The 14,988-nt window shown below is 40.7% G+C and overlaps 2 protein-coding genes across 2 annotated transcripts in view; both read right to left on the bottom strand.

The window, feature by feature from the left end:
• LOC104428804 (translation factor GUF1 homolog, chloroplastic) overlaps positions 1 to 10,384 on the bottom strand; it is a 28,179-nt gene extending 17,795 nt beyond the window's left edge. The window contains exons 1-10 of the mRNA XM_010041742.3: positions 10,341 to 10,384; positions 9,648 to 9,981; positions 9,382 to 9,558; positions 9,181 to 9,267; positions 8,685 to 8,741; positions 6,461 to 6,526; positions 5,399 to 5,461; positions 3,417 to 3,461; positions 3,190 to 3,290; positions 372 to 468 (exon numbers count right to left, since the gene is read on the bottom strand). Coding sequence (XP_010040044.2) covers positions 372 to 468; positions 3,190 to 3,290; positions 3,417 to 3,461; positions 5,399 to 5,461; positions 6,461 to 6,526; positions 8,685 to 8,741; positions 9,181 to 9,267; positions 9,382 to 9,558; positions 9,648 to 9,981; positions 10,341 to 10,384 — 1,071 coding nt within the window. The remainder of the gene's footprint in view (positions 1 to 371; positions 469 to 3,189; positions 3,291 to 3,416; positions 3,462 to 5,398; positions 5,462 to 6,460; positions 6,527 to 8,684; positions 8,742 to 9,180; positions 9,268 to 9,381; positions 9,559 to 9,647; positions 9,982 to 10,340) is intronic.
• Positions 10,385 to 12,595: 2,211 nt separating this feature from the next.
• Positions 12,596 to 14,988, bottom strand: LOC104428803 (flavonol synthase/flavanone 3-hydroxylase). Its single transcript, XM_010041741.3, has 3 exons — positions 14,358 to 14,988; positions 13,958 to 14,285; positions 12,596 to 13,048 (listed from the first exon to the last, which is right to left on the bottom strand). The coding sequence occupies exons 1-3, from the start codon at positions 14,822 to 14,824 to the stop codon at positions 12,836 to 12,838; spliced, it is 1,008 nt and encodes a 335-aa protein (XP_010040043.2). The 5' UTR covers positions 14,825 to 14,988; the 3' UTR covers positions 12,596 to 12,835.

Here is a 14,988-nt window from a genome sequence, read left to right as displayed (position 1 = left end):
TGTGACTATTAATGAGTTCCAATGGTTGAGATTCGAAGTTGTTTATGTTAGACCAAGAGTTGAGATTGACTTATGGTCCATAACCCTAGTTTAAATAGATCTTTAAATCTTTCGTCACTAGTTTCTCCTCATTCGCTAGACAATAGTGATATTTAAGAATCCTAGAAGATCATTTCTCTGTCAGCTTTAATTCATCAATTTTAGCCCTCATTATAGTTCTTTTGCTGTCTGTTACTTCTCCAAGTTATGTCATTAAGCTTTGCACTTGGAAATAGCAGAATGTTCACATACAAGCACAATTGTATGCTGTTGGGTGCAGTGGGAGATCGATAAAAAAAAAAAAAAAAAAAAAACAATGACAAGAACTTTACCTTCCCACTTGCCATAAAATAAATTCTGTCACCTTTCCTAATGGTCCCATCAATGACTCGAAAATAAACAATAACACCTCGATATGGATCATAGTAGCTGCAGAAGAAAGATGAACATAGATGTATAGTCAATCGAAGCTTGACAAGTCATGTACGTATTGCAGTAAGGGAAAAAAAAGCATTTTGATCCAGCAGTAGCTGCAACAATTAGCTGCAGCATATGTTTGTAAAACCAAAAAAATCTCACAAACAAGAGATATTGTCAATGAATATGTTCCCTGAAATTATTGCTTCTCAAAATGTTAAAATATTGTCCCACATCGCTTGATAATGGGCCATAATTGCTCTTCATATTCATGTGGTCTCTCTCCACCTATAGGTTTAAGCTTTTGGGTTGGACTTTTTAACATGGTATCAAAGCTAGTTATCCCTTACGCGAAAGGGCGTGGTAAAAAAAAATTCCTCGTGCAGCACCGATTTGCACGTGAGAGGGGATGTTCAAAGAAGGTATTGAAATATTGTCCCACTTCGCTTGACAATGGGTCATAAAAGCTCTTTATATTCATGTGGTCTCCTTCCACCTATAAACTTAAGCTTTGGGGCTGGACTTCATAACACAAAACCTTTTCACCATTTGCAGAGCAGCGACTGGCTAAAACATATGTCAATGGCCAAGTAAAACCACAGGCTAAATGAATCGATAATCATAAGATCAGTAGCTGAAGATGATTAAGCACTTCTCCACTTAAAGCTGGTCTGAGGGCTTCTACTCACAATGAAATGCTTAGATAGCCCATCACAGCATAGAGGCATAAACTTTAGGCGGCAGTCCATGTGGAGAAACACATAAACCACCCTCCCTTCAGAAAGCATGTTGTCAAGCAGCGAAGACTGCCGCAGGAACATCAGAAAAACTTTATGCTAATGGGTGAGGGCATAAGCATATTTGCATATACTTGAGCATACACAATTTCCTATGCGCGTTTGTGTGGGTGCGGGTGCAATGCAAGTGCATTCATGCATGCGCACATGAGAGAGAGAGAGAGAGAGAGAGAGAGAGAGAGATTCCAAAAAAAAATTGATTTAAGTAGGTTGACTTAAAAAGAAATAGTTATACCTAATAGACAAGAAAGAAGTCCATTGAGAACTTCAAAAGAACATGAGTTATGGATGATTATCCTTGAACTGCCTTAAATACACATCAACGGATCAACATCAGCCTTTCAAGAAAGTTTAATTTCTCCCTGTTTGCTTTAAATTTTGTAAGCATTTTCTTCCCAGCAATTTTAGACGTCTCCAATTAAAAAGTTAACTAGACACATATGAGGAAAGTACAGAAGTATTACAAGCAAATGTAAGTACAGAAGTATTACAAGCAAATGTAGTTTGGAAAATATAAACAGAAATCCATTAAGTGAGAAAAAATCATTTCAAGGAAATGGGAAGTCTAGAGATGATGGCGATCAGAGATCCCTTTTAGTAGCATGACAACGGGAAAATGATCAGTATTCCAAAGATTACTGAGCCTTATACCACTAAATGGAACCAGCTCTATTACACTCCATTGCACTCATAGTAAGTTCTCCGTAAAATTTAAGTGCTCCAAATCTTTCTGCAACATTTTGATAGATCTTTCCAGATCTTCCTCACCCCTATTAGCCTGCATCTCCAACCTACAACTATATCTTCTCACCAGAGCATTAGAAGATTGTCATTGCATGTATTAAAACCACTTTAAACACCCTTTTCAATCTTATCATTATTTGGGTTCTCACCTACTTGTCCACAAAGGTTAAATTCTAGCACAACCAAAGGAAATTCTCATCTCATTTTCTGCAAGCATCAATATCTGGCCAACCACCATTTTGTCCCATATAGCATCACCAACCTTATTATTGTATTGTATACAAATTGATCCTTAACCATTAGCAACATTTGATGGTTGCACAAACACCAAATGCACTTGTCCACTTCCAACCATCATGCTGATACTGGGTAAGGTCTTCATCAACTTTTCCATCCTTCTGCTAAATGGATCCATGAGAACATAGTAACTCTCTAGGACACTCTAAACTCTAGATCACAACATTTGAGCTTCCATGATGACTAAATTAACACTCAAAATCACCTCCAAAGTCAATATTCCTGCCATAAACGAAAATCAGTTTCTCCACTTTGTGCTGAATTATTCTTCCATATGATCATTTGCCTTGTCCGCTTAATCCCTCTACAGAATAAAATAAGGATGCAACTTTTACTCTTGTAACAAGGTACTGTTGAACAACCATTTGCCCCACAAGTTTAAATTGTTCTGAAATAGACCCACGACATATAGTAGCATATTTCTTGACAGCCCCGCATGTAGGCCAAAACTTACACACAAAACACAAATTATAGATGTAACAAATGGAATAAATAACCAAAGACTCAACACAACAAAAGGAGAACTTACAAAACACAAGTACGAGGAGCATCAAAATTTAAAATTCTTTCATTGTGCTAAAATACCATGCGAATAAACAATTTTAAGGAAAATTGTTTATAAAAAAGCCAATACCCTAGGTGCCAAAGTGTTTTTCATCCACTCCTCCGGCATCTTCTTTGTTCTCAATGTAACCCTCTCTCATATAACTATGATGGCACTTGACAAGATTGACAGCTCATATAAAATATGGAAATAGTTTTACAAAAACTTTTAGAATGGGGCAACAATGGATTAGCGATAACAACACAATTATGAATGAATACTTGGATGATGAAAAGAGTATGATTGTCAAAATTAGCAAGCCGATACTTTTCGAGGGAGGCGAACATTAACCTGTCAAATATTAAAGCCCTTAAAGGCCTTTCAATAGTGTTGCTAGGTGGTGGAATCCTTTGAACAATAGAGTCAAGGATATCCCGTATGCCTATCCCTTCCTACAGAACAAAAGCAACTTGAAAGTAAAGCGTCACTCCTTAATGAACAGAAGATTTTAGCACCTTGTGCATAAGATTATAAAATGAGCCAAATGTCCTTGTAGTGCAAGCATGTGTGGGACTGACCTTTGCAGAGCACAGGATTGCATTGCTGCAATCTAAGCCGACCACCTGAAAGAAACACACACTTTTCACTGGAGCTTCTGTTTCTTCATTTGTGATGCTCAAACAGAGCAATGGCACTGAGAAGATCCAACAACAAGCAGGAAACAACAGTACTACTTAATGAATAAATGTACCATCCAACTAAATTAGACTCCAACTTTAAGCTTCTTAAAAACCAAGAAAGCAACAGCAAACTATGTAGGGATCATTAACATTTCATTGTGTTGGTGAATGATGAACTTGAGAGGCTAAACATTTTAACATAACAAAAGCATTCAGTGAAGAAAACTCTTCAAAGTTCATTTGTCGCAAGGAATTAGATATAAAGAGAGCTTATCTTTGTAGTTAAGAAAAACTGCTAGAGGACAAAAGCAGGCAAAGGTAAATTTATTATGCCCAAAATGCATTATGTGTTATCTCCCTTGAGAATGCTCAAGACATGTGCTTTTAGTCTTCCATCTTAACAAAAGGAACAGCTCATAGGCAGAATGGCAAACTATGGTAGGCAAAACTGGTCATGGTTGAACAATCAAAAATCCCATTACAGGTATTTCACAAAGGTACTACCAATGTCTCTTACTCGATTCCCTTCATCAGATATTAAGACAATGGAAGTCCAACAACAAGACAACAATTGGGATATCGCAGATCAGTCTAATTCATAACTTTCATTTTGAAAACCATCAGTGTCAGTCATAAATTACAATCTACTTAGGAAAAGTCCATTTTGTGAATCATGAAATGGAGCAGGTAGTTAGAAACATAAATAACCTCACTAAATTCTTGTAGCCAAAACGATGAGATGTGCCATTGATAAAGATAACATAGGGAAATAATTCTAACATCAGAAAGACAAAACCGACTTGGTATCATGCTTCCCACTTCACAATTCTAAGATGTCCTCCAATAAGGGCAGACAAAAGTAAAAATCGCCAAATTGTGAAATTCTGGACTGATTTTCACTTGTGCACATATAACTTATTCCAAACTTCCCAAAATTGTTTGTTATAACTAAAAGAATAAAGAAGCTGCCCTCTTCATAATGGAAGAATCATCCGTAGAAGGGTTTCTAACTTCATACAAGCTACCAATGATTAAGAGGTGGACACAATGTTATTCTGTTTGAAGATTACACCAGAACTAATTGCCATGTCAACATAGCACATGGTGAACAAGAACATAACACGGGATCCTTAGTTTATGCCTCATCATGACAGGTTCTCCTAATTTAAAGAAAAAAGAAACCCTTTTGCTGATATAGCACCATCAGTTATTGCAGAGAGATTTGGTTTGAGATGGCAACATCAGTTTATTGGAAAGGGTTGGAAGCTTAAAGTGCCAAAAAAGCATTTTCACAAGAACAGAAACATTTGTGGAAACACAAGCAACATTTGTAATTATGCATAATCGGTATTGTCAAGTAATGCTACTGACATAAAAGGATAGAAGACTCTGCGGATCACCTTTATAATCCATGATTGGGCATTTTACATCTGATTTCATAAGTCATTGAGAGTGAAATTTTATGATTATGTCAGACTAGTGCTAGAAAAAAACAAAAGTATGTTTGAGATCAAATCCTTATGCGTCACGCCCAAATTTGCCAGGAAGGAACTAGATACGGCCAAGAGATAAGAGTATGCACCCCACTGTCTATTATTAAATGGCTCTGCAAAAAGTGTTCCCAATTAGGAATGATTTATGCATCCATCATATCCTCTCAGCTTCATTAGAGATGATGGGTTCTCTATTGAGTAAAAGAAAGATCTATATTTTCTAACTACCATCTAAATTGTGTTTTTCCCTTTCTTTTCATTAATTTATTTCATTTCAAAGATGAACCTAAATAATATGAAATATGCCTCAAGAACAGTGCCACCCAGTAAAACAACAAGGAACTGTAAATGCCACAGCCAAATGCAAACAACTATTTTGGAACCTACCTCCTCAATCTCCTTGACAACACGATCAGGTTCTGCTCCTGGAAGATCTATTTTATTCAACACCTGAAGAAATAAGAACTACTTTATAAGCCAATGTTGTCAGAAAGAAGGAAATTTGGTCTCAAAACCTTACGCTGTTCCTTACCACCTAAATCGGAAGCCAAATTTATGTGCACACCTGTATACTTATATGTACACTTAAATAGTCTTACTTCTCAGCAATGTGTGGAAAGAGATTTATGTAGGTGACATCTCTTAGTGAGGAAAAGCTTTGTTTTGGGTGGTTCTATGTTGAAAAAAGGGGAGCCCAGATTTGGATCACTCACTAGAAGTTGGCAACCAAGAGAAAATTAGATATACAGTGACTATATCCAAGAAAAAGTTGATATTGAGGATTACATGACCAAATGTGTCCAAGGTATTATTGATTAGTAAAACAGCAATCTCAAGATGCTCCAATCAAATTAGAGACGAAAAATTCAATTGGAACGTTGAACCGAATTGAACCCAAATTCTCAGTCCAACCAAGAGCAATTGGATCTTATAGAAGGATTCGAGACGGCATAGTCGCAATAATTAAATAGATCCATATTACCAGCTCCACTTAGTAGGATAAGGCTTAGGGTCTATTTGATAACTGAATCATAAAACTGAAATTTTGAGTACAGAAATTTTAAGAGTTAGTAATATTAAATGCTGGAAATTGAAGAAGCAAAATAATAATACCTGAAAATTGAATACTGAAGATTGATGTCTTATGAGTATGGAACCAAGGATGTCCTTTTGGTGGATATTAGCTCAAATGCTATTGATTCTCCATCAAAGACTTAATCCTACCCTTCCATAGAATGTCAAGTGCACCTTTTACTGAATTCAATCTTTTAAGTCAAACTAATTACTCTTACTGAACAAGCTTAATAATAACTTGTTAGTATCCTTACTACAATGCCCAAGAATCAGGGAATAAAACAAAGAAGTTTAAATACATAGAGACATCCAGAAAAGGGAAAAATGATGGTCAGATGTAACTGCAGTCCTTGATTAAAAAAATATTGAACTTACAGGAATAATTTCCAGGTTGTTTTCCAAGGCTAGATATACATTGGCCAAAGTTTGTGCTTCAACACCCTACAAACATGACATGCATGATTCAACAAATCAGTACCAATTATTCAGTTATAATGAAGAAGGCTGCTAGTGTCCTTTCTCGAACAAACAAAAACGGTGCCAAGAAACTAGTTGTGAGAAAAAACCTGTGAATAAGCCACCTTGATTTTTTATTTTTTTTAATGGAGAACAAGTGCCTTAATCACTTTCTTTTCTTTGTTCATTTTTGAAATTCAATTCGGTTAACCTAGAGTAAGTAGAAAGTTGATGATAGGTAGTAGTCAATTTACTAATTGGTGTGACACCTTTCAAAACAAGCTAGATGAATAATCTTTTATTAGGTCATGTCAAAAAGATAAAGTTGCAAATTTCATGAGCAGACGTCACTGGATTCTTTGGATTCAGAATGCCTGACTGCATTGTATTTTCTCCACTATCCATAAATCAAGAATCAGTGTCAAATGAGGCCCATTGGAAAAACCAATATGAAGAAATGAACAGACTACATGAATACCACTTTGCAGTGTCACATATTACTAAGGGAAACATAATAAATCAGAGGGTGAGTTCTGCGAACAAAAAAGTCCCAGCAAAGCAAAGACTTGAATATTGCTACGCCTTCATCTATTTGGCCAAGCTTTAAAATATGGGCAGTGGTCCAACAAAATTCTACAATGGTATCAGCAGGGCATCCTATGCTTTTTTTTGGTAGAAAGGGTAATAATTATATTGAGGACAGGCAAATGTACAGAAAATCCCAGCACCGAAACTTACACTCAAGAAGAAAAACAACCTGAGTGGAAGGATACCGGGACGTAAAAGGACCAACCGCGGCAAAAGAAAACAAGCACGGCAAACAGAAAGCCGGTACACAGCTAGGGTGACAGAAAGCCACACCAGAAAAACAAGCAAAAAACAACCCCCAGCAAGGTAGGAAGGTCGAGCAGGGCATTCTATGTTCAAATCTCTCTAGATCCCTTATTTTGCTTCCCCAGTCATTAATTCCAGCTTGTAAATATCAACACCATACTTTCATCGAATAACTTAATACTTTTAGAACAAGTGGTAGTGGTTGCACAAAATTCTTCAAAAACTAACAATTATGACGGCTCCATGCAACTAGCAGCACAAGCTCTCTAAATACTGCTCGCAGCTCTTTGCCTTCCACATTCCAAATGTCACAAATCAATTCCATCTTGAACAACTTTTAGTGAAGACGGAAGAAAGGGGGAACGACATATGACTGTAGAATAGAGGAATAACTCTACATGAACAAGTTTTCTAGCAGCTGAACATGTCTCTCTCTATAAACAACAGTCAACCCTTGCTCAGACAATATTTCCCAAGCAGGGGATTTATCCTAGAAGAGTGGGCGCTTTCATCTGAGTAAGCTGCACCTTTTTCCTTTTGGATAAGTTGGACATCTAAAGAGGAAGAGTACACCACAATTGGACAAATAGCCAAGAGATTCTTCTATGCAGAATCAGTATGACAATAATTATCTGCTTAAGCTGACCAAATATGAAGAAAATGGCAATCTGGATAAATTTGATGAGCACTTATAAAGAGTAAGACCAGCAAAATCCTTAACGCTTGAAACCCAAAAGTTTTGCCAAAGGTGCTAATAGTTCTGGCATGTCAAACTTTGATGTTCTTCAAAGAGATTTGACTGACAATATGAAAGGAGCCTGCAGCAAGCATACGTTATTAAATAAGCCAATTGGAGGAAAATCTGGATAGTCGGCACTTTGTAATGAAACACTATTGAGCAACTTCCTCCTAATGTCTCTGGGATCCTACTCCAAGGAGCACAAACTTGTGCTGGTATGAATGGACTGGGGACATCTACCACCTAATGGAATCAGCTGGGTGCATAAAGAACCGCAAAAAACCTTATTACCAGGAAGAAAAAAAAAAAAAAGAGGAAATTGCTAAATTACCTAAATATCCTTTTCTAAGCCTATTAAAACTACTAAGTCAGGGCATTCCACACCATTTTATGGTCAAAATTCATAAAAAGCTGCCAATGTCTATTTCTGAAATTATTGGGGAAGATTAGGATATCAAACATTCAAGTGTCAAATTATAAGATTCCCACCAAAAGAAAAAGATACAAGGTGCCAGCTATAGATGATAAACAAAGCTTTGCTCAATGATAAGCCTGATCTGGAGAAAGTACCTGCGAAGCATCTACAACAAGGAGAGCACCTTCACATGCAGCAAGAGAACGAGAGACCTAGATTCAAAAGGTATAAAAGATACTGGATCAAACAGAACGAGAAATACTAGAACAAGCAGAACAAGCATTTAAAAATGTTGTATAAATTTGCTCTCTTGGAGGAGACCCAGATTAGCGTGCTCTTCAACTATCGGAGGCCCCAATTACCAACACGATTCAACACTTCAAATTCGCAGGTAAGAAAACGTTGTCCTAATTCTAGACAGAAGTTATTCTAAACAATAAGACAACGGGTCTTTACGACAGCAGCATGCCTCTGTTCATGCAATCAAGAAAAGCCTCCTATAAACGAAAAAACTCTACCCACCGGCAGACTGTTGCTATTCTCCCGTCAACGATGACCAGATATTACACTCGCGAACCAGAAACATTCCCAAACAGGTAACAGCAATAATGCGGGGAAGCATGGAAAATCCACAAGATCACTCGGACGTACCTCGTAAGAGAAGTCGACATGGCCGGGAGTATCAATTAAGTTCAGGCAATACGGCTGATTCTGGAACACGTAACGCATTCGAGCTGCCTGACGCGAAGAAATACATATCAGGCGATCAATTGGAGGCACGGGCGACGGGCACACCATCGTGCAGCGCGAACACCGAGAGGGGAGGAGGAAGAAGGACTGCAGGAAGGGAACCTGAAGTTTGATGGTGATGCCACGTTCTCTCTCGAGGTCCATGTTGTCGAGGAACTGGTCCTTCATGTCGCGCTTCTCCACGGTGCCCGTCACCTGGAGCAACTTGTCGGCCAGAGTGGATTTCCCGTGGTCGATGTGCGCGATTATGCTGAAGTTCCTGATGTTCGAGGTCGGGACCTGCACCGCACCACCACCTCATCACCCGACACGGCGAGTTAAGTGGCTTCCATCCTCCATCCATGGGAGGGAGGAATCGACGGACGTACCTTGAGGAGGCGATGCCGGCCGGCTTGCACTCGGGCGGTGACGTCATCGACGTCGGCGATGGTGTTGGAGGCGCGACAGCGGAGTGGAGGGTGGCTGACGATGCTGCTCCTGCTCCTGCTCCTGCTCCTGGATGCAGCGGAGTGAAGCGGAGCGAGTTTCAGGGAATAGTGAGGAGCGGAGGTCGCCGCCGTGTGGAGTCTTCTCCGGCGGTGGTGATCGGCTGCGGATAAGGAGGAGAGAGCAGCGATGGAGAGGCGCGCACCTCCGAGACCGATGCTGCTGACGTGGCCATTCCCTTCCCTTCCCCCGCTCCACTCGTGCTTCTCTCCCCCGCTTCAAATCAAACCTCTCTTGTAATTCATTCGTTCCCCTCTTCTTTTGTCGCTTCATGAAATAGCCCAGCTTCGCCCCCCCAAAACTCGGCCCTTGAAAATGTCCATGGACCCGTCGAACTACTAGTGGGCCGGATCGTACGACGTTTCCGAGGTATGATCCAAGTCCAGAATTTTCTTTCTTTCACGGTCAAAGTCCAAACGACTTGGATCTCCAACATGGAAATATCGAAACCGACGAGTTTACTCCCAATTCGATTCGGGTCTAGTTCGTTCAATTGACTTGAGCTCGAGATGAATTTTAACCATAATAATCTTCAAATTGTACTTACATACGAATCACGACGGGGTGAGATATACCATTCAAACATCTTCTCGCCTATAGCCTCTTCCTCTTTTGCCATCCCTCGAAATGATATTTCTGTATTCTTCCACTTTCGCTAAAGCTCCATTTATTTCACAAAAATTAAATAATCAAAAAATATGATCTTAAAAATGATCACTTATATCTTTTGAAATAATCTATAATTTTTCATTATTAATAACAATTTATGGCTAAACATTTCCATATGCAATGAAAATATTTTTAAATTTCTTCATTTTCATAAGTGATACAAACAATGATTTTGAAGAAAATATTCTTCAAATTATTTATTTTCCCTAAGATAAACACAGCTTAAAAGAAATATCAATTTTGATTGTTAGGAACTTGATTGAGTTCATTTTATACGCCTTGGACATGAAGTGTCCGAACATTAGATTATACTTTCATTGGGAGAATTACCCCAAAAAATCCTAAACCTATTATAATTGTACTAATTCAATTATAAACTTTTTTTGGGCCAATTCAATCCCAAACATTTTGCATCCGTATTAATTTAATACATACGGTCGATTTTGGCTAACTAGTCCAGATGTGGACATTGGTCATCCAACCAACACTAATATGGACAACCTTTTTATTAAATTTTTTTTTATATATTTTCTTTCTCTCTTTTTTCCCCTCCTTCCTTCTTCCGCTGCTAGCCAGAGGTAAGGCTAGCGAGGTTAACCTCGCCATTGACCGTTGGAGGACCCACCAAATCTAGCAAGCCCCACCCCTCCGCCAAATCCAGTGAGGTTCACCCTCACTAGCCACTATCCAAGTCAAGAATTACCCAAAAAAAAATCATAAATCTATTATAATTGTACCAATTCAATTATAAACTTTGTTTGAACCAATTCAATCCCAAACATTTTGCATCCGTGCTAATTTAATCCATACAGTCGATTTTGGCTGACTGGTCCAGATGTGGACATTGGTCGTCCAACCAACACTAATATAGACAACTTTTTTATTAAATTTTCCTTTTGTTTTTATTTTCTTTCTCTCTTTTTTCCCATCCTTCCTTCTTCCGCCGCTAGCCAGAGGTAAGGCTAGCGAGGTCAACCTCGCCATTGGTCGTTGGAGGCCCCACCAAATCTGGCAAGCCCCACCCCTCCGCCAAATCCGGTGAGGTTCACCCTCGCCAGCCACTGTCTAAGTCAAGAATTACCCAAAAAAAATCCTAAACCTATTATAATTGTACTAATTCAATTATAAACTTTTTTTGGACCAATTCAATCTCAAACATTTTACATTCATGCTAATTTAATCCATACGGTCAATTTTGGCGACTAGTCCGGATGTGGACATTGGTCGTTCAACCAACACTAATATGGACAACTTTTTTTTATTAAATTTTCCTTTTTTCTTATTTTCTTTCTCTCTTTTTTCCCCTCCTTCCTTTTCCGCCGCCACCCAGAGGTAAGGCTAGCGAGGTCAACCTCACCATTGACCGTTGGAGGCCCCACCAAATCTGGCAAGCCCCACCCCTTCGCCAAATCCGGTGAGGTTCACCCTCGCCAGCCATTGTCCAAGTCGAGCCTCACCCAACTAGATTTGGCAGGAGATCACCAGCCCTCACCTAGAGGAAGAAGAGGAAAAAAAGGAAAAAGAAAATAAAGGAACAAAAAAATTGAAAAAAATATTCACGTTAGCACAAGCCAACCAAAAATCGCCGAATAAACTAAATTGACATAAATGCAAAAATTTTAAGATTTAATTGGCAAAAAAAAATGAATTGGACAATTGCAATAAGTTTATAATTTTTTTGATAAGTTGCTCGATTTTCATTCATTCATACAAAATTGGTGTTCAATAGTTATCGAGACAACAAAATGTTACTACATGGCTACACTTTTTAAGGTGTGGTTTTTGCAAGGGCTTTATTAGCGGAGCAGTCATGAGGATACTACGAAAATAACAGCCTGTTGTGAGTTACAAATTTTTGAAGAAATAAATCCCACACAACAATTTATAATTATTTGTGATTTTATTTTTTTGTGATTTAGAATAAACTATTATTCTCATTGTGCATCGTTACGTAATCATTTCTATTTTGCAAGAGCACAACATAATGTGGATTGAAGCTGCACTGCCTTGAAAGAAAACCATCGATTGGTGGGGCGATGGTAATTGGAGTGTCAAGGTTAGAATATTATGTACACTCCAACCGACAACCCCCCGGGGCCCAGGGCCCGGCCGCTAGTGGGATTATGTACGGATATTAATATGTAATTTGGAACTGGAGAGATACCATAGCAGTTTGTCAAGTTTATATCGGGCAAAATGAGACGATCCAATGGTGACACGACAGCAGGTAGCGCAACCACAACTCAAAATGGAACTGACAAAACAAAACAAGAGGACATTTGAAAACAAATTGAGTGCACAGGTGGAGGGACCAGGGCGTTGAAAAGCAAAAAGTAGTTATTCTCCCTTGGGAATGGAATGGTGTTTTGGGGTGGGGGGCGGGAAACAATCGCCGAGGGAGTTACTGGGGAAGCTTGTTGAGTTTGCAGTACATGTAATCCTTGAACTTCTTGGCCTTGTATTTCGGGGGACTCTCGGGGCTAAGCAGCTGAGGCAGAGGTCCGACCACCCACTCTTCCGGCGGCTCCAAGAACACCGGCCACGACATCCTCGCATTCTCCTTGTTCACCGTACTCCTGTGCAGTACTGCCTTATACCGTCCATTGCTCAGGATCTACATCAACAGCCACATGTATGACCCGCGTCAACAATCCTCATCGCATAAGTAACTAATAAGGAAAACACCTACATTTTATTCAGCTTGAACCCGAGGTGAAAATTTAAGACTTCAAAGTTTGGAAACGCCATGAGTTTGTTATGAACTTTTAGGTTTCGATCATTTCGATGAGGTAAATACTCCCTGTTCAAGGGAGTGGGGCACGAGATGCACTTGCAATGTTTAACCTTAAAGCGAGGCCATTTGCAAAATCTTTAGTGAGCTGTGGTCCTTCAAAGACAAAGGTTTTATGATCCACACATAAACTTTATGTTGCATTGCCTTATATCACATCAAACATCACGCAGCGACAATAGGGAAAAAGTAACCTAAAATTTAGTATAAACTTGCATATTCATATCATTTCAATTAGATAAATGCTCAGGCGCCGTATGGGGCCCCCTTCCCTTTCAAGGAAGGGAGATGCAAGATACATTGGCAATGTTTCATCTTAAAAGTTAAGTTATATGCAGAGGCTTAGATTTAGTGAGCCGTGGGCCATTAACAACAAAGGTTTTTAGATCCACACATAAATGTTATGTAGCAACGTCTTTTGTTGTGTCAACATCAGGCTCCACCGAAATAAGGAAAAGGTAACCTAAAGTTTAACGCAATCGGTGAAATACACGATGCGAAGACGCCAGGTACCCCTACCTACGCCAATATCGACACGGTATTATCATCTACGGAATCCTTTGTTCAAAACGTTGACAAGCTAGTTGAATTTGTAATTACTATCGCCTCATGGTTGGTGTACCGTTTCCATATTTTGATCTGATAATTAACAGCATTACCGGGAAGTTATAATCGACCGCAGAGTCGCGTCTAGGGAGGGAAGGGCGGAGGGAAGGGGAGAGAGAGAAAGACCTCAATCTGATCACCGACATGGACGATGAGGGCGTTGGGGATGTACTTGGCATCGATCCAGCGCCCGTCTTTGAGGACCTGGAGGCCGGGGACATCGTTGGGCACGAGGATGGTGATCGTGGACAGGTCGGTGTGGGCAGCCACCCCCAGGGCGAGGTCGGGGCGGGGGCAGGGCGGGTAGTAGTTGATCTTGAGGTTGTACTCAAGCTCTTCCCCGCCGATCGCCTCCTTCACGGCGGTCTCCTCCAGACCAAGCCCCAGGGAGAGGCAGAGGAACAGCTTGTCCGCCACCTCCCTCATGTACTTGGTATACTCCTCGTTCACCTCCCTGCATGCAACAGGCTAATCACTCCTCACGCCATGCAATTAAGCAGCTCCTGTCGCGACAGTGTTGACGCACCTGTAGTTCGGGGGGTTCGTGGGCCAGAAGCGGTAGTTGACGGAGGAAGGAGGCCAGACCTTGTGGAAGAGGTGGTCGTTCCACATCCGCTTGCCGTTGACCTCCTTGGAGACCCGGGTGCCGTAGCCCTCGATGGACTGGGACCCCGGGGGCTTGGCGTAGGCCTCCTTCTCCTCCTGGGGGAGGTCGAAGAAGTGCTTCCCGGCCGCCTGCAGGCGGGAGATGAGCTCCGTGGGGATGCCGTGGTTCACCACCTGAAAGATCCCCCACTCCTCGCAGGCCTGGGCGACGGCCCGCACGACGGACTCGCGGTCAGGCAGGCTCAGGTCGATGGTGGGGATGTCGGGGGCCGGGCCCTGGTAGGTGGTGATGGCGGGGCGCTCCTGCTCCGGCCGGATGAAATCGGCGGGGATGGTCTCCGCGGTCATCAGAGCAGACGCCACGGCCTGCACTCTCTCCACCTCCATGAATTCTGTCGGTTATGTTAACAGACGGGCAACGCAAGCAAGAGGGCTCCTCCTCCTCCTCTTCCTCTTTATGGAAAGCTCGGAAGAGACCGGGCAAGGGGGGAATTCACGAGGAAAGACTGGCTTTTAATCTCGTGAACGGAGGGAGGTCTACTTTACCCGCT

The sequence above is a fragment of the Eucalyptus grandis genome, chromosome 8 (assembly GCF_016545825.1).
Source record: "Eucalyptus grandis isolate ANBG69807.140 chromosome 8, ASM1654582v1, whole genome shotgun sequence".
Classification (NCBI taxonomy): Eukaryota; Viridiplantae; Streptophyta; class Magnoliopsida; order Myrtales; family Myrtaceae; genus Eucalyptus; species Eucalyptus grandis.
The sequence above is the reverse complement of the archived record's forward strand: the minus strand, read 5'-3'. Positions and strand labels throughout refer to the sequence as shown.